The following is a 20,859-nucleotide window of genomic DNA, read 5'->3' on the forward strand; positions in this document are numbered from 1 at the left end:
GTTAGCTAGCGTTTATTATTTTCCGTATCTTCTCATTGTATGATTTGCTGTGCCTTTGCTATCCTCGTATTCTGTTCTGATCTGCCTTGTGTCACTTCTGGCAATCGCCGTTCTTGGCGGTTGCGTTTCTGTTTCGCACCTGCTGTTGTGTGTGCGCGGTCGCGGGGTGGCGACTAGATTGGCGCACACACATACAACCTGTCCCTTTGCTCGTTCTCATTCGCAATCGCTTCTCTTGCGATTGCATTCTGCGCTTCGTACAATTCCTGTCTGGCATTTGTGGAGGTACAGAGGATTGGTTCCTCTGCACTCCCCAGCGCCATCTGCCGACAGGAATTTCCCTCTACTGGTGCTTACACCAAAAGCTGGGTTCTAGTATCTTGACACGCTTGTGGAGGACCTCCGCAGTGTCAGCGCACATCTTTGTGCGCTGAACACGGAGATATCCCACAATCGTTACAGTGAGCTTTGTGGTCTTTGGCATCAATAATTTGCATTGAAATGAAAAAAATCTGATTGCCTGTTTGTGGCTCCACCCACTTTTCTTAAGCCCAGTCACCCAATGACCAACTGTACCAAGTTTGAGGCCTGTGCCATTAACAGTGCAAGAATGGCAGCAATTAAATATTCCCCTTGAGAAGCAATAGATTCACTTTTGTAGGCTCCACCTACTTTTCTGAATATTAAACCCAGTCACCCAGTGACCAACTGTGCAAAGTTTAAAGACCCTGCCATTAACAGTGTAAGAATGGTTGCAGTTTACATTTTCCCAATTTGTATTTGTCTCCGCCCACTGATGACCCAGCATTGCCTGTGTATGTATTTTACTGGTTTGGGCTCCGCCCACTTTTTCTAACCCTAACGCACAAACACTCAATGGCCAAGTTTGTGAGCTTTGGGGTCTTTGGCATCAATAATTTGTATATTCTCATAGAAATTAAACAAATCTGATTGGCTGTTTGTGGCTGCGCCCCTCTCCAGCATTTGAACCCCAGTCGCCCAATGACCAACTGTAGCAGGTTTGAGGCATCTGCGATTACCAGTGTAAAAATGGCAGCAATTTAAACATTCCCCTTGAAAATCAACAGGTGAATTTTGATTGGCTAGTATAGGCTCCACCCACTTCCCTGAATATTAATCTCAGTCACCCAGAGACCATGTGGACAAAGTTTAGGAACCCTGCCATTAACAGTGTAAGAAGTGCTACAGTTTACATTTTCCCAGTTAATGACCCTGCCATCCACGGTGTAAGAATGGCTGCAGTTTATATTTTCCCAGTGAAATGTGTATTTGGCTCCGCCTGCTTTTTGTAACCTGGATACACAGTCACTCAATGACCATGTTTGCTTTGGGTCCTTAGCATCAATAATTTGTATTTTCCCAGTGAAATGAAACAAATCTGATTGGCTGTTTGTGGCTCTGTCCCCTTTTCTGAATTTGAACCCCAGTGACCCAATGACCAACAGTGTAATAATGGCAGCAATTTTATAATTCCCCTTGAAAATAAGCAGGTGAATTTTGATTGGCTTTTTCAGGCTCCACCCACTTTTCTTAATAATTATCCGAGTCACCCAGTAATCAGCTGTGCAAAGTTTGAGAACCCTACCATTAACAGTGAAGAAGGGCTGCAGTTTACATTGTCCCAGAGAAATCTGTTTTTGACTCCAACCAGTTTTTGTAACCTTGACACACAGTCACTACTCAATGACCAAGTTTGTGAGCTTTTGGGTTCCTCGCATCAAAATTGTGCTAATGGACCAGTTTATCCAGCAAAGAAATCTGGCTGTTTTTGGCTCCGCCCCTTTAGTGAACTTGAACCACAGTCATTTAATGACCGACTGTAGCAGGTTTGAGGCCTCTGCCTCAATATTCCCCTTGAAAATAAATAGGTGAATTTTGATTGGCTCTTGTAGGCTCCACCTACTTTTCTGATTATTATTCCCAGTCACCCAGTGACCAACTGTGTCAAGTTTGATAACTCTGCCATTAACAGTGTAAGAATAGTTGCAGTTTATATTTTCCCATATAAAAAGTTAGTTGTTTTTGGCTCCACCCACTATTTCTAACCTTCACATACAGTCACTCAATGACCAAGTTTATGAGCTTTGGGGTCTTTGGCATCAAGAAGTTGTATTTTCCCATTGCAATTAAACAAATCTGATTGGCTGTTTTTGGCCCGCTCCCTTTCCAGAATGTAAACCCCAGTCTCCCAGTGACTGACTGTAGCAGATTTTAGGCCTCTGCCATTAGGAGTGTATGAATGGCAGCAGTGTAAATATTCCCCTTGAAAATCAAAAGGTGAATTTTGATTGGCTGCTGTAGGCTCCACCCACTTTCCTGAATATTAGTCCCAGTCACCCAGTGGCCAACTGCACCAAGTTTGAGAACCCTGCCAATAACAGAATGGCTGAAATCAATCTAAGAAATCTGATTGGCTGTTTGTGGCTCCACCCCTTTAGTGAATTTGGACCCCAGTCACCCAATTATTGACTGTATCAGGTTTGAGGCCTCTGCCATTAACAGTGTAAGAATGGTAGCCAATTAAATATTCCCCTTGAAAATCAAAAGGTGAACTTTTATTGGCTGTTGTAGGCTCCACCCACTTCCAAAACCTTAATCTCATTCACCCAGTGACCAAGTGTGCCAAGTTTGAGAACTCTGCCATTAACAGTATAAGAATGGCTGCAGTTTATATTTTCCCAGTGAAATTTAGTTTGGGCTCTGCCCAGTTTTTGTAACCTGGACACACAGTCACTCAATGACCAAGTTTGTGAGCTTTCTGGTTCCTGGCATCAAAAATGTGTGAATGGAAGCAGTTTATCCACCAAGGAAATCTGATTGGCTGTTTGTGGCTCCACTTCTTTAGTGAATTTGGACCTCAGTCACCCAATGACCGACTGTAGCAAGTTTGAAGCCGCTGCCATTAACAGTGTAAGAATGGCAGCAGTTTAAAAATTCCCATTAAAAAATCAATAGGTGAATTTTGATTGGCTGGTGTAGGCTCCACCCACTTTCCTGAATCTTAATTTCATTCACCCAGTGACTAAGTGTGCAAAGTTTGAGAACCCTGCGATTAACAGTGTAAGAATAAGAAGTTTTAAATCAGGATGATACCATTTATTGGCTAACTAAAAATGAATAAGAATAAGCAAGCTTTCGGCCTTGCAGCCTTCGTCAGGCTTATATCCTGTTAGTTTGCAGGCTGGTGGTACAGACAGCTTTATACATGCAACATCAAAAGGGAAAACAGATATTTTTTTCAAGCATAAATACATCATGAAGATGCTTTAATACAAACAGACCATCTGAATGGGGTTAGAGGTTGTTAGCTGAGATAAGAATCCTTGTTTACTCCCTGCTCACGGACCTGGTATTAGGATTGACCCAGAGGTATCATAAATTCTTAGTTCACAAGTTCAGCTAGAATGGCTGAGAAAGTTTAAATATCATCAGTCTCATACCAATATAAAAAACTGTTGTCCTTATTCAAACCGTTCTGCACAGCTTTGAACCAATTTATAAATTTTGTTTCTGCTATTAATCGGTCATTTGACGTTTTGAAGCCGCCCTTCAGGGCAGTGACACGAAGATCATCCATGCTGTGTCCGTTGGGCCGAAAGTGTGTAGCAACTGGGAGTCCAGATTTGGTATCATTAATAGTGTGCCTGTGTCCATTCATACGTTTGTGCAGAGTTTGTCCAGTTTCTCCCACGTACATAATATTGGGGCATTTAGCACACGTGATCAGATATACCAGATTGGTGGAACCACAGGAAAATGTACCTTGTACTCTGTACTCCTGTTGTACTCCTTGTACTCTGTTGTCCTGTTGTCTTACACCAGTGTAAGAATGGCTGCGGTTTACATTTTCACATTTAAAATGAATGGCTGAAATTTGATTGGCTGTTTTATGCTCCACTCACTTTTCCAGGATTTGTAACCTCGGTCACCAAGTGACTAACTGTGCCAAGTGTGGGGACTCTGGCTTGATTACTGTGAGAATGGCAGCCTTTTCCATTTTTTCTAGAGATGGGACGACGAATCCGGCGAATCCACGAATCCCTCGAATATTGGGAAATATTCGAGATTCGTGGATTCGAATCCCGACGCCATTTCCCCCTTAACGAATCCGCCGAATCCCCGTGCGCAACCGCCGATCCCCCGCTCGTCCTCTTCCGACCCCTCCGCGCCTCCTCCGCTTGCCCCTTGCATAGATGTGAGCATTGGCTCACCTAACACCTGGCCGGGATTCCCTACCTGCCGCCAGCGCAGAGCCGCAAACCCGCAGACCTCTTGCTTCCTCCTCTGTTCCCTCTAGTAACCGCCCGGCGCTTCAGTGATGACGCGTATGCAAATGCCGATCACTAGAGGGAACAGAGGAGGAAGCAAGAGGTCTGCGGGTCTGCGGCTCTGCGCTGGCGGCAGGTAGGGAATCCCGGCCAGGTGTTAGGTGAGCCAATGCTCACTTCTATGCAAGGGGGAGGCACGGGGGACGGAGGAGGCCGTGGGGGTGAGCGGAGGAGGCACGGGGGGGAGCGACACCTACCTACCTACCACTATACCTACCTACTTACAGGCCCCTATACCTACCTAAAGGCCCCCTATACGTACCTACCTACCGGCCACTATACCTACCTACCTACAGGCCCCTATACCTACCTAAAGGCCCCCTATACGTACCTACCTACCGGCCACTATACCTACCTACCTACAGGCCCCTATACCTACCTAAAGGCCCCCTATACCTACCTACCGGCCACTATACCTACCTACCTACAGGCCCCTATACCTACCTAAAGGCCCCCTATATGTACCTACCTACCTACCGGCCACTATACCTACCTACCTACAGGCCCCTATACCTACCTAAAGGCCCCCTATACGTACCTACCGGCCACTATACCTACCTACCTACAGGCTCCTATACCTACCTAAAGGCCCCCTATACGTACCTACCTACCGGCCACTATACCTACCTACCTACAGGCCCCTATACCTACCTAAAGGCCCCCTATATGTACCTACCTACCTACCTACCTAAAGGCCCCTATACCTACCTACAGGCATCTATACCTACCTACCTACCTAAAGGCCCCCTATACATGCCTACCTACCTAAAGGCCCCTATACCTACCTACCTAAAGGCCCCTATACCTACCTACCTACATACCTACCTATACTTAAGGCCCTATACCCTGCTACCTATACTGAAGGTCCCTTTAACTACCTACCTACCTACAGGACACTATACCTACCTACCTACCGGCCACTATACCTACCTACCTACCTTCAGGCCACTATACCTACCTAAAGGCCCCCTATACGTACCTACCTACCTACCTACCTAAAGGCCCCTATACCTACCTACCTAAAGGCCCCTATACCTACCTACCTACATACCTACCTATACTTAAGGCCCTATACCCTGCTACCTATACTGAAGGTCCCTTTAACTACCTACCTACCTACAGGACACTATACCTACCTACCGGCCACTATACCTACCTACCTACCTTCAGGCCACTATACCTACCTAAAGGCCCCCTATACGTACCTACCTACCTACCTACCTACCTAAAGGCCCCTATACCTACCTACATACCTACCTATACTTAAGGCCCTATACCCTGCTACCTATACTGAAGGTCCCTTTACCTACCTAAAGGCCCCTATACCTACCTACATACCTACCTATACTTAAGGCCTCTATATACCCTGTTACCTATACTGAAGGCCCATATACCCTGCTACCTATACTGAAGGCCCATATACCCTGCTACCTATACTGAAGGCCCATATACCCTGCTACCTATACTGAAGGCCCATATACCCTGCTACCTATACTGAAGGCCCATATACCCTGCTACCTATACTGAAGGCCCATAAACCCTGCTACCTATACTGAAGGCCCCTATACCTTGCTACCTATACTGAAAGCTACCAATATTGAAGGCACCCATACCTAGCTAGCTATACTGAAGGCACCTTTACCTCGCTACCTATGCTTGGGTACCTATACTGCGGGCAACTATACCACAGATCGCACAATTCGTATGTGCAGGATTCGTTAGATTCGGGATTCGAAAGGTTCGAGATATTCGAGAACCTTTTTAGATTCGGATCCGGATTCGGATTCGAAGAAATTGTGGATTCGTCCCATCCCTAATTTTTTCCATTGACATGAATGGGTGAAATCTGTTTTGCTGTTTGTAGCTCCGCCCAGTTGTGCAGGGGGGCCGCGAGACCCCAGGGGCGTAACAATAGACAAGGGATGCAGCCGCAGGGGGGCCCAGAAGCTACAGGGGCCCATCATGAGACACTGACAAATGAAGACAAGGAGAGAAAAAAAACTTTCTGCTCTCTGCACAAGTGTTCTAATGACTGCATCTGCTCAGCCACTGATAATGAATCATACAAAGTTTTGTAGACAAAGATCTGTACATAGTCCCTATTCAGTGTGCAGGGGGAGGGGGCCCCATCCAATGTTTTGCAGGGGGCCCAGTGATTTCTAGTTATGCCCCTGCCACACCCCCAGAACATATCATCCTAGGTAGTAAGGGATCTGTATACCAAGTTTCATTCAAATCGGTCAAGGCGTTTGAGTGATCGTGGCACACACACACACACACACACACACACACACACACACACACACACACACACATGCATACATACACACATGCATACATACACACATGCATACATACACACATGCATGCATACATACATACATACATACACACATACACACATACACACATACATACACACATACACACATACATACATACATACACACATACACACATACATACATACACACATACACACATACACACATACACACACACACACATACATACATACATACACACATACATACACACATACACACATACACACATACATACACACATACACACATACACACATACACACATACATACATACACACATACACACATACATACATACACACATACACACATACATACATACACACATACATACATACACACATACATACATACACACATACATACATACATACATACACACATACACACATACATACATACATACACACATACATACATACACACATACATACATACATGCATACAATTTTATATATATAGATTACTAGCTGATTGCCCGGCGTTGCCCGGGTATGTATTTGGCTAGTGTTGGCTCCGCCCACTTTTTCTAACCCTAACACACAATTACTCAATGACCAAGTTTGTGAGCTTTGCGGTCTTTGGAAACAATAATTTGCATTGAAATGAAAAAAATCTGATTGGCTGTTTGTGGCTCCACCCCTTTTCTGAATTTGAACCCCAGTCACCCAATGACCAACTGTAGCAGGTTTGAGGCCTGTGCCATTAACAGTGCAAGAATGGCAGCAATTAAATATTCCCCTTGAGAAGCAATAGGTGAAGTTTGATTCACTTTTGTAGGCTCCACCCACTTTTCTGAATATTTAACCCAGTCACCCAGTGACCAACTGTGCAAAGTTTGAGAACCCTACCATTAACAGTGTAAGTATGGCTGCAGTTTACATTTTCCCAGTGAAATTTGCATTTGTCTCCACCCACTAATGACGTGGAACTGCCTGTGTATGTATTTGACCGGTTTTGGCTCCGCCCACTTTTTCTAACCCTAATGCACGAACACTCAATGACCAAGTTTGTGAACTTCGGGGTCTTTGGCATCAATAATTTGTATATTCCCATAGAAATTAAACAAATCAGATTGGCTGTCTGTGGCTGCACTCCTCTCCAACATTTGAACCCCAGTCACCCAATGACCAACTATAGCAGGTTTGAGGCATCTGCTACAGCCCCGTTTCTATGGGTGTGTGATACGTGCAATCGCCCGGGGTGCTTTATTGTGCGGCAGGAGGGGGGGCGCCGGAGCGGGGGAACGGACATAATAGTTATAACTCACCTTCTTCATCCGTTCCCCGCAGTTTCAATATCTTTCCTCTCCCGGCGTCCGTCGCCTGGTAACAGCGCCCCCTGTGATGACATACCGCATGTCATCACAGGAAGCACTGTGACTAATGAGATAGATGCCGGGAAAGGAAGGACATTGAAGCAGCGCGGGTTCGGCGGAAGCAGGTGAGTTATTACTATTATGTTCGCTCCCCCCGCTCCTGCGCCCAACTCATACCGCCCATACCAACTAACCTAAACTGTGGGAACCTACCTAACTAACCTAAACTGCAGGAACCTACCTATTTATCCTACACTGCAGGAACCTACCTACCTAACTAACCTATACTGCGGGAACCTACCTAACTAACCTATACTGCGGGAACCTACCTAACTAACCTATACTGCGGGAACCTACCTAACTAACCTATACTGCGGGAACCTACCTAACTAACCTATACTGCGGGAACCTACCTAGCCAAGCTATACTGTAGGAACCTACCTAACTATCCTATACTGCGGGAACCTACCTAACTAACCTATACTGCGGGAACCTACCTAACTAACCTATACTGCGGGAACCTACCTAACTAACCTATACTGCGAGAACCTACCTAGCCAAGCTATACTGTGGGAACCTACCTAACTATCCTATACTGCGGGAACTTACCTAACTAACCTATACTGCGGGAACCTACCTAACTAACCTATACTGCGGGAACCTACCTAGCCAAGCTATACTGCGGGAACCTACCTAACTATCCTAAACTGCAGGAACCTACCTATCTAACCCATACTGGGGGGACCTACCTATCTAACCTATACTGGGGGAACCTACCTATTGAACCTATACTGGGGGAACCTACCGATCTAACCCATACTGGGGGAACCTACCTATCGAACCTATACTGCGGGAACCTACCTATCTAACCTATACTGCGGGCACCTACCTATCTAAACTATACTGGGGGCACCTACCTATCTAACCCACACTGGTGGCAACTATACGGGCTACCCTATACTGGAGGCACCAACGTAGATAACCTATAAAGCAGGCACCTACCTATCTAACCTACACTGGGGGCAACTATGCAGGCTACCCTATACTGGAGGCACCTACGTAGCTAACCTGTTCAACCTGTACTGCGGGCACCTATGCCTGGCTCCATGGGGGTGGGGTGGGGGGCGATTTTTACACCCTCGCCCTGGGTGAAATTTAGCCTAGAAACTGCTCTGATCTGCTAATACCAGTGTAAAAATGGCAGCAATTTAAATATTCCTTTTGAAAATCAACAGGTGAATTTTGACTATTTTGGCTATTTTGGCTATTATAGGCTCCACCCACTTCCCTGAATATTAATCTCAGTCACCCAGTGACCATCTTGGCAAAGTTTGAGATCCCTGCCATTAACAGTGAAGAAGGGCTGCAGTTTACATTTTCCCATTGAAATTTGTTTTTGGCTCCGCCCACTTTTTGTAAACTGGACACACAGTCACTCAATGACCATGTTTGTGAGCTTTGGGTCCTTGGCATCAATAATTTGTATTTTCCCAGTGAAATGAAACATCTGATTGGCTGTTTGTGGCTCTATCACAGGCATGGGCAAACTTGGCCCTCCAGCTGTTAAGGAACTACAAATCCCACAATGCATTTGCCTTTATGAGTCATGACTGTGGCTGTCAGACTCCTGCAATGCATTGTGGGACTTGTAGTTCCTCAACAGCTGGAGGGCCAAGTTTGCCCATGCCTCCTCTATCCCCTTTTCTGAATTTGAACCCCAGTGACCCAATGATCAACTGTACCAGGTTTGAGGCTTGTGCCATTAACAGTGCAAGAATGGCAGCAATTTTAATATTCCCTTTGAAAATCAACAGGTGAATTTTGATTGTTTTTTTTAGGCTCCACCCACTTTTCTGTATAATAATCTGTGCCATTAACAGTGCAAGAATGGCAGCAATGTAAATATTCCCCTTGAAAATCAAAAGATGAATTTTGATTGGCTGCTGTACACTCCACCCACTTTCCTAAATATTAATCCTAGTCACCCAGTGGCCAACTGTGTCAAGTTTGAGAACCCTGCCAATAACAGAATGGCTGAAATCAATCTAACAAATCTGATTGGCTGTTTGTGGCTCCACCGCCTTTAGTGAATTTGGTCCCCAGTCACCCAATTACTGACTGTATCAGGTTTGAGGCCTCTGCCATTAACAGTGTAAGAATGGTAGCAATGTAAATATTCCCCATGAAAATCAATAGCTGAATTTTGATTGGCTGTTGTAGGCTCCACCCACATTTCTGAATAATAATCCCAGGCACCCAGTGGCCAATTGTATCAAGTTTGGGAACCCTGCCATGTAAAAAATTAAGTTTCTGGCACCGCCCACTTTTTGTAACCTTGACATATAGTCACTCAATTACCAAGTTTATCAGCTTTGGGATCCTTGGTATCAATACTTTGTATATCTGATTGGCTGTTTGTGGCTCCGCCCCTTTCTGAATTTGAACCCCAGTCACCCAGTGCCCAGCTGTACCAGGTTTGAGGCATCTGCTATTAACAGTATAAGAATGGTTGCAGTTTAAATATTCCCTTTGACAATCAAAAGTTGAATTTTGATTGGCTGTTGTAGGCTCTACCCACTTCCCAAAATCTTAATCACATTCACTCAATGACCAACTGTGCAAAGTTTGACAACCCTGCCATTAACAGTGTAAGAATGGCTGCAGTTTATATTTTCCCAGTAAAATGTGTTTTTGGCTCCACCCACTTTGTGTAACCTTGTCACACAGTCACTCAATGACCAATTTTGTGAGCTTTCAGGTTCCTGGCATCAAAATTGTGTGAATGGAAGCAGTTTATCCAGCAAAGAAATCTGATTGGCTGTTTGTGGCCCCGCCCCTTTAGTGAATTTGGACCCCAGTCACCTAATGACTGACTGCAGCAAGTCTGAAGCCTCTGCCATAAACAGTGTAAGAATGGCAGCAGTTTAAATATTCCCCTTTAAACGCAATAGGTGAATTTTGATTGGCTGTTGTAGGCTCCACCCACTTTCCAAAATCTTAATCTTATTCACCCAGTGGCGAAGTGTGGCAAGTTTGAGAACCCTGCGATTAACAGTGTAAGAATGGCTGCATTTTTTCCCATTTAAAAGGAATGGCTGAATTTTGATTGGCTGTTTTATGCTCCACCCGCTTTTCCTGGATTTGTAACCTCGGTCACCAAGTGACCAACTGTGCCAAGTGTGGGGACTCTGGCTTGATTACTGTGAGAATGGCAGCCTTTTACATTTTTTCCATTGACTTGAATGGGTGGAATCTGATTTGCTGTTTGTAGCTCCGCCCAGGTGGGCAGGGGGGCCGCGAGACCCCCAGAACCTATCATCCCAGGTAGTAAGGAACCTGTATACCAAGTTTCGTTCAAATCGGTCAAGGGGTTTTCGAGTGATCGCGGCACATACACACACACACACACACACACACACACACACACACACACACATACATCCGATTTTATATATATAGATTGCACACTTTCTGTAAATCCAATAAACTTCTTTTCACTTCCCAAATATCACTGTGTGTGTCTCCGAGTCCTATATGATATATTTAACTGACATTTTTATCGTAACAACCAACGATTTATACAGGAAAATCATGGCAATTAACGAGGTTGTCCAAACTTTCACATCCCACTGTAGATAGATACTGTATACAGACAGACAGACAGACAGATACATAGATAAATAGATGTGCAGTTCTCACCATTCAAATAATCCACAACTTGGATATCCACACATGTGCTGCTGACTTCGTCACATAACATGGGCTGCAGGTTGGTTTGGCAGTTCTGGGTGTCACTGTTACAGACACTACACTGCAAGCGGTTGGAAAATACATTGGCAGCTGGTGGAATAGAAGAGACAACATTGATTGCGTCAGCTCTGTGCGGCTCATTCTACAATCAACCAGCTAACATGATACCGGTACAGCTAGTCAGACTGCTCGAATCATTTCATAGCAATGATTAAAGGGGACCTGTATTGCCTGTTACCTGTGCAACTCCTAAAGGCAGATATTGAATACAGGGTCGGATTTTTACTCTTTACCACCCAAGGCCACTGTCACCAGCCACAGCCCTTCAATATAGGTAACGAGATGCCCCCTCCCTCCTTCCCTCCAGTATAGGTAGCCTGATGACCCCCTCCCCCAGTATAGGTAGCCAGATGACCCCTGGCCCTTTCCCTCCAGTATAGGTAGCCAGATGGCTCCCTCAATCCCACCCCCCCAGTGGCGGCGCCAGGGGGGAGCTTTGGGGTGCTGAAGCACCCCCTAAAATTCTCCAAGCACCTCTAAAGCACCCCCCAGAGTGAACTGACTTTCGGCATTTATTAGACACTGTGTCAGTTCACTGACAGCAGCAGCCCGCAGCTCTGGCAAAGGCAGAGCAGGGCTACGGTAAAATGGCGTCCGAAGCCCAGCTCTGGAGACTTCGAGTCTGCAGTGCAGTGCTTTGGCCGCCATTTTCCCATAGCCCTGCTCTCAGCACAGGAGTTTCAGTTGCTGGCTGCAGAGGATCGTGGGAGCTGCTTGCCGGACGGAGGCCGGGACAGGAGGTCTTCTGCAGGTGAGTAAATGTTTTTTTATTTATTATCAGGTGTATTTTCTGGTTAAGTCTGCCACATGATTGCATGTATTTTCTGGTCAAATCTGCCACATGATTGCATGTATTTTCTGGTCAAATCTGCCACATGATTGCATGTATTTTCTGGTCAAATCTGCCACATGATTGCATGTATTTTCTGGTCAGCTCTGCCAAAATGATTGAACTATTTTCTGGTTAAATCTGCCACATGATTGAAGGTTTTTTTGGTCAAATCTGCCACATGATTGAAGGTGTTTTTGGTCAAATCTGCCACATGATTGAAGGTGTTTTTGGTCAAATCTGCCGACATGATTGATCGTGTTTTCTGGTCAAATTAGTCAAATGATTGAACGTATTTTCTGAGCAAATCTGCCAACATGATTAAATGTATTTTCTGGGCAAATCTACTCACATTACGTGTATTTTCTTGAGAAAACCTGCACAACTATGTGAATTTTCTGGGCAAAGGGTCACCAACACTTGGGCCCTCTGTCTTTGCGTTGCACTTTTAAAGGGAACCCGAGTTGAGAATAATATTGAGGCTGCCATATTTATCTCCTTTTAAGCAATACCACTTGCCTGGCTGCCGTGCTGGTCCTCTGCTTCTAATTCTTTCAACCATAGCCCCTGAACAAGCATGCAGCAGGTCAGGGGTTTCTGACATCACTGTCAGAACTGAGAAGATTAGCTGCATGCTTGTTTCTGGTGTAATTCAGTTCACTACTGCAACCAAATAGATCAGCAGGGCTGCCAGGCAATGAGTATTGTTTAAAAGAAAATAAACATGGCAGCCTCAATATCACTCTCCCCTTGGGTTCACTTTAAATTACAGTTAGCTCCACCCTCATCCAGTCATGGCCATGCCCATTTTCAGGTTATAGCCACACCCATTTTTGCCTCGCATCAGCTACCCCAGAAGTTGGTCCAGCACCTGCATAGCAACCCCCCCCCAAAAAAAAAATCCTGGAGCTGCCACTGCCCCCCCCCCCTTCAGTATACGTAGTTAGCTCACCTTCACATCAGTGTCACTCATTTCTCCGCTTGTCCCCAGTGCAGAAGCTTCCTCTTCCTTTCTGTCTCCAATGCTGCCCAAGTCCATAGCCGCCAGCCACAATGCAAACGTACACAGAGAGCAAGGTGGCTGCTGCACAGGCAGCTAGCATCAGAGTAACACGGTCAGGTGCTCGCCTGATGTCCCTGCATTGCAGCATTTGCAATCTTGCAAATGCTGCACCAGTTTAGCCTGCTGCTTTGGTGCCCCTGCTCCTGTGGTGCCCTAGGCCATGGCCTAGATGGCCTTGGCCGAAATCTGTCCCTGATTGAATACTATGAGCAGATTGTGTAGGTAAACTCTTATACGTCATGGATGTGGTGAAAATGGTAAGTCATTGGCTAATCAAAATCACTCTGATCAGTTTTCCATTCGGAAATTAAACAGACAGGAATTCCGAACCCACCATTATACCAAGCCACGGGTGTGGGGGGAGGCATGGCTGTCACAGCCACAGAATTGCCCCGCCCACCAGTATATCAAGCTACAAGTGTGGGCGGAGAAGCATGGCTGTCACAGCCACAGAAATGCCCCGCCCACCAGTATATCAAGCCACAGGTGTGGGGGGAGGCATGGCTGTCACAGCCACAGAATTGCCCCACCCACCAGTATGTCAAGCCTCAGGTGTGGGGGGAGGCATGGCTGTCACAGCCACAGAATTGCCCCGCCCACCAGTATATCAAGCCTCAGGTGTGGGGGGAGGCATGGCTGTCACAGCCACAGAATTGCCCCCCCACCAGTATATCAAGCCTCAGGTGTGGGGGGAGGCATGGCTGTCACAGCCACAGAATTGCCCCACCCACTAGTATATCAAGTGACAGGTGTGGGGGGGAGGCATGGCTGTCACAGCCACAGAATTGCCCCACCCACTAGTATATCAAGCCACAAATGTGGGCGGAGAAGCATGGCTGTCACAGCCACAGAATTGCCCCGCCCACCAGTATATCAAGCCACAAATGTGGGCGGAGAAGCATGGCTGTCACAGCCATAGAATTGCCACGCCCACCAGTATATCAAGCCTCAGTTATGGGGGAGGCATGGCTGTCACAGCCACAGAATTGCCCCGCCCACCAGTATATCAAGCCTCAGTTATGGGGGAGGCATGGCTTCAACAGGCATCATGGCAATGCCACAATGTCAGAGCACTGAATGCAGAGGTGGGGACATCTCAGAGTCGCTTTTGCTCAGTAGCTGTCCAGCTGGATGGTGCTGCACACATGTCTCCAAAAATAAAGCATATCTGAGCTGCGTATGGGGGGAAGGGGATCAGAGGGTTTAGGTTTTAGAATTGGGCTAGTTGGAGAGTGATAAAAAAACAAACAAACCTGCTTAGTCACTGCTACATCAGTTTTGACTTTCCCAGCAATATCTGGAGTGTGACTGACCAGGGGACTGTTTCGTACCTGAGAAATGGTTGAGGTTGCAGTAGTCGCTCTCACAGCAGGTGGACGTCATGTACATAGAATGGTTGCCGCTGTCGATGATGGAGGTTTGGTTGCACAGCTGGGTTGAAGCGCATCCCTTCATTACTGTATTGGTGCCATCTGGGTATGAAGAGAATGAGAGATTGTCAGTTATACAGTTACATCTATCAAACAGATGATTGGGAGTGTTCCAGTGCTGAGCTGTAACATTGTAACACTAACGTTGGGCTACAAAAATTTAACTTAAACTTAAAGAGGAACTCCAGTGAAAATAATGTAATTAAAAAAGTGCTTCATTTTTACAATAATTATGTATAAATGATTTAGTCAGTGTTTGCCCATTGTAAAATATTTTAAATCCCTGATTTATATTCTGACATTTATTGCATGGTGACATTTTTACTGCTGGCAAGTGATGTAGCTGCTGCATGCTGTTTTGGCAGTTGGAAACAGTTGTAAACAGCTATTTCCCACCATGCAACAGGGTTCACAGCCAGGAAACTGCCAAGAGTACATACTCAGAATTCCTTTGTGGGAGGGGTTTCATCACAATATCAGCCATACAGCGCCCCCTGATGGTGTGTTTCTGAAAAGGAATAGATTTATCATGTAAAAGGGGGTATCAGCTACTGATTGGGATGAAGTTCAGTTCTTGGTCGGAGTTTCTCTTTAATGTAAGAATAAGTGATCTGAAGTGAAAAAAGAGCCCCTGGCAGGTAATAGCCCCGGGAGGGGGAAGCCTCTGAATCCTAGAGAGGCCTCCCTCAGGGGCGTTGCTTACCCCAATGATCAGTGGCACATGCCCCGGATCTATTCTGGGGTGCCCCTGATGTCCCCCAGGCAGAGCCAGGCAGCAGTACTCACCTCTGGCCGCTTGATCTCCACATTCTGCAGAATCTCCTTTTCCAGGCTTCTATCCCTTCTCCAACACAACAGCCAACATGCCCAATAGAGGCACCACTGCACCCAGCATGCCACCACACAAGGCATCCATATGGGCCTACAAGGTGTTGTGGTGCCATGCTGGGTGCAGTGGTGCCTTAATGGAGACATGCAGGGAGCTGGGGTTGTTCTATGGGGGCATGCTGGGAGTAGTGGTGCCTCAGTGGGAGGCCTGTGGGAGCATGGGAGGGGGTCCACTAGAAAGTCAGGGAATGCTATGGGGGAACTGGCAGATAACCTGGCAGCAGGCCAGCCCGCCCAGCAGAAAGCCAGAGCAGGCAGCACAGAAGCCAGGTAACTCCGCCCAGTTATGTGATATGCTGCATTTTTTTCTATTACTGGAGAAGAGGGCTTCATCCAACATTTTGCTGGGTAGGACTACTTAGATTGCTGTCAAGTTCATGTAAATGTGACTCCACCCATGACCACACCCACATCCTGGTGCATGGCCACACCCATTTTCCAGCTGGGGTGCCCAGAAGTGCCCCGGATATCTTAGGATCCTAGCAACGCCCCTGCCTTCCCCCATCCTTCTCTTCGGACCCGATTCAGCAGTGGAACCTCTGAAAGTCTGGCAACAAGGTCTTTACTGGACTAGCAGCTTTCCTCTGGGGCGCTGGTGGAAATAACCAAACCCAATCAAGTCTGCTATACTGTACAGCCGTGAGCAGTCTCAGCCTGCTCAGTAGAGTGGACCGATCGGGCTCAGTGATTTCCGCCAGAGCCTATACGTAAAGCTGTTATTGTTATTGACTGTTCGAGGGTGCCCATATCATTAAAAAAAAAGTTCAGAGAATACAAAGGCGTTTCTGCATGGAAGGGACAGGGCAGAAAGCCAGTATTGGATGACCACGGGGCTTCAGTACAGCTTCAAAAATAGACATGATTCTTGTAACAAACATGGAAGAGACAGCTGCGGTGAACAGCGATACCACCGCAGCTGCCTCCATCTCCCTGCCTAGCGATCTATCCGTGCCTCGGGCGTCTAGCACGCCGAGGACGGGTTTGTCAGCAGCACATAGGGTCGCATTGTCGCGTGCGCACAGACAGGACCTTTATTCGGGGAGGAGGCGCGTCAGCTCACCGGCCGGTCGGCAGACGTCAGAGGAGACGCTCGCCGCTCCTCATTGGTTGATGGGAGTGGGCGTGCCGGAGGGGTCTCCTCTGCTTCTTAAGCCTTGCCGAATCACTCGCAACTTGTCTGCTGTTGCGAATACTTCGTGTTAGCGAATACTTGGTGTTAGCGCTCAGACCTTAGATAGATCCGGTGTGCTTTGATCCGGGAGGAAACCAGGGATTTCACACAGTGATAGCTATAATTATACGTGATTTACTGTATATTATCTGTGTATGACTCTGGCTCGTTCTGACTACTCTTCCGCTCAGCGATTCTGTACTTCTGCCCATCTGATCTTGTTGCCGACTCTGCCTGTTAAACCTTCTTGCCTTTGCCTTCTGATTTTGTACTGTATCTGTCTGTCTGTTGCCAACTCGATTAGTCTGACCACTCTACTCTCACCAGAGGGCCCTTGTCTCTGGTGAGGGGCTCTGTACTGTTAGTACCCACCAGCTCCTAGGGTGAGGTATAGCTAAATCAGTACTACTGTTGCACCAAGCATATACTTTGCTAATAGCTATCACATTAGCTGTCTGGTATACTTGTATTATTGGTGATTCTGCAGATCACCATATAATCGGGTATATATCTGTATTATAGGTGATACTGCAGATCACCTAATAATCAGAACTCTGTTATTTGTTGACACATATCGTTACAATTCTGTAGTGGAAATCATTGCGTGGGCTCAGGAACAATTCTGAAAAATATTGACTGTGGACATTGTTTGTCGCTGCATCACATCAACAAATGCAAGTTAAAACTGTCTACAGTACAAAGAAGAGGCATATATTATATTAGCAGTATACAGAAACAGCCCCACCTTCTCTGGGCCCTACCTCATCTCACTTTTTTTTTTTTTTTTTTTAAATCATGAGTGCCATATCCTCTGCACTAAATCTCATCTGAAAACGCTGGTGGAAGTTGTTGGAAGCGTCCAATACATTTTTTTGAAGAATGCCCGCTATGCTCTAAGCCAGGCTTTCTCAACCAGGGTTCCTGGAACCCCAGTGTTCCTTGAGTACTCGGCAAGGGTACCTTGACATTTTCCCCTGTCGTGGGGGAATTATAATAGAGCGCGTTATAATAGGGGGTGCTTTAAAAAGAAGCACTAAATTGAGGGTCAGAATAATAATAAGGACATTAATAAAAAGCCTTAGGATAAGGCGACAATATAATGAGTGGCAGTGTAATAAGGGGTAGGGAAATAAACAGCCTCACCTACTTTTAAAGACCACATCTCCTGCAAAATAAATGCAGGGGTTCCTCGAGATCACATATTGTTTTCAGGCCTCCTCCAGGGTAAGAAGGTTGAGAAAGGCTGCTGTAAGCCCTTCATACAGGGTGGAGAACCACAAATGTCTCCTGGTACTAGAAAGATTTATAGGTGTCCGAGATGTGAAACAGCAGGAGCCAGCCGCAGCTGCGTCTGGAATGTCATTTCATAGCGACATTTCATATTTCTGCATTCTTCAGCCTGGGGACTTGACGAAGTCACTAAACCTCTTAGTGAAGCAGCTCACACAGCCTCAGTCCCTGAACAACCATCGTAGCAGATTCCTTATAGGAGGGAAAGAGTTTCTTGGCCGATAGGTGATTTCTCATGCCAAAACGCACAGCGGCAGGTACAGATTTCATGCAAAAATAACCTTGGGAATGTCCGTACCACTGTATACAGTTTGTGCATTGTGGATTCAGGGCTTAAAGAGAGTCTGAAGCGAGAATAAATCTCGCTTCAGACCTCATAGATAGCAGGGGCATGTGTGCCCCTGCTACACCGCCGCTATAGCGCCGCTAAATGGGGGTCCCTTCACCCCCAAATCCCCTCGGTGCAGCGGGGGAGCGCTTCCTGGTTGGGGCAGGGCTAACCGCCGCAGCCCTGCCCCACGCGCGTCTGTCAGCGCGTATCTCCGCCTCTCCCCCACCCCTCTCAGTCTTCCTTCACTGAGAGGGGCGGGGGAGAGGTGGCGATGCGCCGCTGATAGACGCGACTGGAGGCAGGGCTGCAGCCATTAGACCTGCCTCCAGGAACGACCAAATCTGCGACCAAGTCTTGCGGGGGGTTGGGGTTGGTGGTGAAGGGACCCCCGTTTAGCGGCGCAATAGCGGCGGTTTAGCAGGGGCACACATGCCCCTGCTAACTATGAGCTCTGAAGCGAGATTTATTCTCGCTTCAGAGTCTCTTTAAAGGACAAGCATTTTGTTGGACCTGAACTCTTGCACAGGAGAGAAGGAAAACAGAGAAATGCACCCTGAATGTATTTAGAGTGTTTAGCCTTTCTAATTCCCCCTCATCTGTGACTAATCACAAGATGTAATGTGATCTCTCAGCTGTGTCTGCTGGCTGCCTCGGCACAGAGCTTATTGGTAAATACAGGACCCCATGTCTGCTTCCATGAAAGCAGGAAGTAGACACACTGCAGATTGATTGCAGGATTTGTATCAACTGTAACAAAGAAATGCATTTCTGTACGGGTTATTATGCTGTTGCGTATCTTTTAGAGCAGAGAGGAAGTTCTGAGTTCAGGTCCATTTTATATGGGATAAGACAACAACTGCTGTAACCCTCTGTAGGTTCCGTGTAAACAACCACTACTGCAAAAAAAATAAAAAATAAAATGTAAAATACATATTCATAAGAAAAACATGTCTCCCGGAGTAGTACGCACTATAAATTGCTTGTCTCCTGTGTTGCTGTCTGACAGGTTTTGGACCAGTCCATCTCCTCATGGGAGATATTCAGTATTTGTTTTATTTTTTATTTTTTACAAAAGCACTATGGAAATCTTCTAAATAAGGATGCCAGCTGGACAGTATTTTGGCAGTTAGACAGAGCAATTGCCGTTTAGCAACTGCTTTTGAAAATAAAGACAAATAAAGAAAACCCTGAGAAGCCCCCATGAGGAGATGGACCAGTCTAAATCCTGTCAAATTTGTAAAGCCTAATGTAAGTGACAGTGAGATAGGAAGAAAGTAGTTTATAGCACATTTTACTCTGGCAAAAATGTACATTTTATACATATACATTTTAAATTGAAAAATGTTTCACAATTGCGGCCTTTTAAAGAGAACCTGAGGTGGGTTTGAAGAATATTATCTGCATACAGAGGCTGGATCTGCCTATACAGCCCAGCCTCTGTTGCTATCCCAAACCCCCCTAAGGTCCCCCTGCACTCTGCAATCCCTCATAAATCACAGTCACGCTGCTGACAAACAGCTTGTCAGAGCTGGCTGTGTTTATCTCTATAGTGTCAGTCTGCTGCTCTCCCCGCCTCCTGCAGAACTCCGGTCCCCGCCTGCATCCCTTCCCTCCCTGCTGATTGGAGGGAAGGGATGGGGGCAGGGACCGGAGCTATGCAGGAGGCGGGGGAGCAGCTGAGACTGACACTACAGATGTAAACACAGCCTCACAGCACGGTTGTGATTTATGAGGGATTGCAGAGTGCAGGGGGACCTTAGGGGGGTTTTGGATAGCAACAGAGGCTGGGCTGTATAGGCAGATCCAGCCTCTGTATGCAGATAACATTCTTTAAACACACCTCGGATTCTCTTTAAGGTGATTTGACACCCAGTTAAGTGCAGTGGGCGGCTGCATTGTCTTACCTTGTGTCTGATAGGTCAGGGAAATACAGGTGGTCTCATAGGACGGGCACTTCTTTGCTACCATTCGGCAGGAAGAGCTGGTGCCAAGGCACTGTAGACACTTCAGGCTGCTCACTGCAAGAGAAAGAGGACAACTGTCACTTGTGAA

General features: G+C 46.5%; 1 protein-coding gene across 1 annotated transcript in view; it reads right to left on the reverse strand.

Annotated features, from left to right (window-relative positions):
• Window positions 1-20,859, reverse strand: part of LOC137522309 (uncharacterized) — a 76,840-nt gene that overhangs the window by 38,728 nt on the left and 17,253 nt on the right. The window contains exons 2-5 of the mRNA XM_068242340.1: window positions 20,712-20,825; window positions 19,237-19,245; window positions 15,029-15,169; window positions 11,695-11,835 (exon numbers count right to left, since the gene is read on the reverse strand). Coding sequence (XP_068098441.1) covers window positions 11,695-11,835; window positions 15,029-15,169; window positions 19,237-19,245; window positions 20,712-20,825 — 405 coding nt within the window. The remainder of the gene's footprint in view (window positions 1-11,694; window positions 11,836-15,028; window positions 15,170-19,236; window positions 19,246-20,711; window positions 20,826-20,859) is intronic.

Source organism: Hyperolius riggenbachi, chromosome 6, assembly GCF_040937935.1.
Source record: "Hyperolius riggenbachi isolate aHypRig1 chromosome 6, aHypRig1.pri, whole genome shotgun sequence".
Lineage (NCBI taxonomy): Eukaryota > Metazoa > Chordata > Amphibia > Anura > Hyperoliidae > Hyperolius > Hyperolius riggenbachi.